Genomic DNA, 1621 nt, shown 5'->3' with positions numbered 1-1621 from the left:
AACTTTGCTATTAACATCATTTTATAGAATTTTTTCTGTACTTTTCATTTCAATGGCTAAATTGAGTACCAAATACGGTCTTCAATAGTTTAACACATGTTAAAAGTGAGTACCAATTTTGGCATTCAATGCTGAGAAATAAGTTAAGTGAATACCAGGATTGGTACTCAAAGCGTGAATGACAAATAACTTAAAAATAGTATGGCGTAGATAACAAAACTAATGAGTACCAATAATGGTCTTCATGGCAGTCAACTTGTTAATATTTAATTGCAAATACGTACCTATATTATATTATATTATACTATATTATAATATCATTAATATCATTAAAAAAATTAATATAATATATAAAACTATAATATCAGTTTCTACAGTTGTTATGTTTGTTGGTTAAATAAAATTTTATTTATGTTATATAATTTAGGTATCGTAGGTAGAACCACATATTATTAATATTTAAACAAAATTATTTTATATGTATTATTTATAACTTGTATATAATAAACTGAAAAAGTAAAAAACAACTGAAAATATTTTAAACTGTTGTATTTTATTTTTATATTTTTGTTTAAAAAACTCACCTATAATATGAAAATAATACTCATTCTTTACTAGAATATTACTCACTTAATTGAAAAAAATACTCACTATTCTCACATTTTTTAAGAAAAAAATTAGTAGCAACCCTGGTCTGGACACTCGCGCTAGAGCAGTACCTATCTTGTTGGATAAACTATAAATAACCGTGGTTCAGTGGCTGCATTTATTTATTGTATAATATAACTTTATAGTTTATACATATAATAATTGAATGTACTTATATTCTAGATGTCAATGTACGTATATTTTGGGGTGGAAGGAGGGGGCGGCGGTGGTGGTGGTGGTGGTGGCAACGGCGGCGGCTGGAATGGCGGTGGCAATGATCGTGGTCGCGGTGGCAGCGGTGGCAACGATCGTAGTCGTGGCAGCCGCGGTCGTAGCGACCGTGGGCATGGTGGTGGCGGCCGTGGTCGTGGTTGGCGTGGCGGTGGCCGTGGCGGAGCGGACCCTCCAGAGGTCCCTGCAGATTGCAGAAGGACCCGCACCCGCTTACAGACGCCAGCGTAAGTACATTTATTATTTAATGTTCGTGGCCCATGAGTACACAATTTGAAATATAAATTCATTAAATAGTTAATATAAATTAAATAATTACAATTTGTAGCATGCAATTCTCACATAACTATAATATTAATATAAGCAAATATATAATTTCTTCTCTTTCTTTATGTTATAATATAGTATTGTTATGGACTGTCTATATTTTGTTCTTGTAATAGCCATAGTGTCATTTTATTTAAGAATCTTAAATGAGTTACTAACGTACAACATTTTACGTATACAATAATCTATTTCATTGTTATTTTACATAATATATTAATTTTTTTTGATTTCATAGGGTCCGAGAATTGTGGCTGGAATGACCATGTGGCTGACTCCTGCCACAAGACTGCGGTGGAAGGAGCAGCCACAAAGGCTGCCAAGGCAGCTGAAAAGGCTGAAGCTGCAGTAGCAGCAGCTTTAGCTTTGGCTGAAGGCCTGAAGGCCAAAGCTGCTGCTGCGGCTGCTGCAACAACTG

At 34.2% G+C, this 1621-nt stretch overlaps 1 protein-coding gene across 1 annotated transcript in view; it reads left to right on the top strand.

Moving 5' to 3' along the window:
• Positions 1 to 910: 910 nt before the first annotated feature.
• Positions 911 to 1621, top strand: part of LOC115034921 — a 17600-nt gene continuing 16889 nt past the window's right edge. Inside the window, exons 1-2 of the mRNA XM_029492461.1 lie at positions 911 to 1106; positions 1442 to 1611. Coding sequence (XP_029348321.1) covers positions 911 to 1106; positions 1442 to 1611 — 366 coding nt within the window. The remainder of the gene's footprint in view (positions 1107 to 1441; positions 1612 to 1621) is intronic.

Source organism: Acyrthosiphon pisum, unplaced genomic scaffold, assembly GCF_005508785.2.
Source record: "Acyrthosiphon pisum isolate AL4f unplaced genomic scaffold, pea_aphid_22Mar2018_4r6ur Scaffold_21539;HRSCAF=24201, whole genome shotgun sequence".
Classification (NCBI taxonomy): Eukaryota; Metazoa; Arthropoda; class Insecta; order Hemiptera; family Aphididae; genus Acyrthosiphon; species Acyrthosiphon pisum.
Note: the sequence above shows the minus strand (reverse complement) of the source record. Positions and strands in the feature narration are given on the sequence as shown.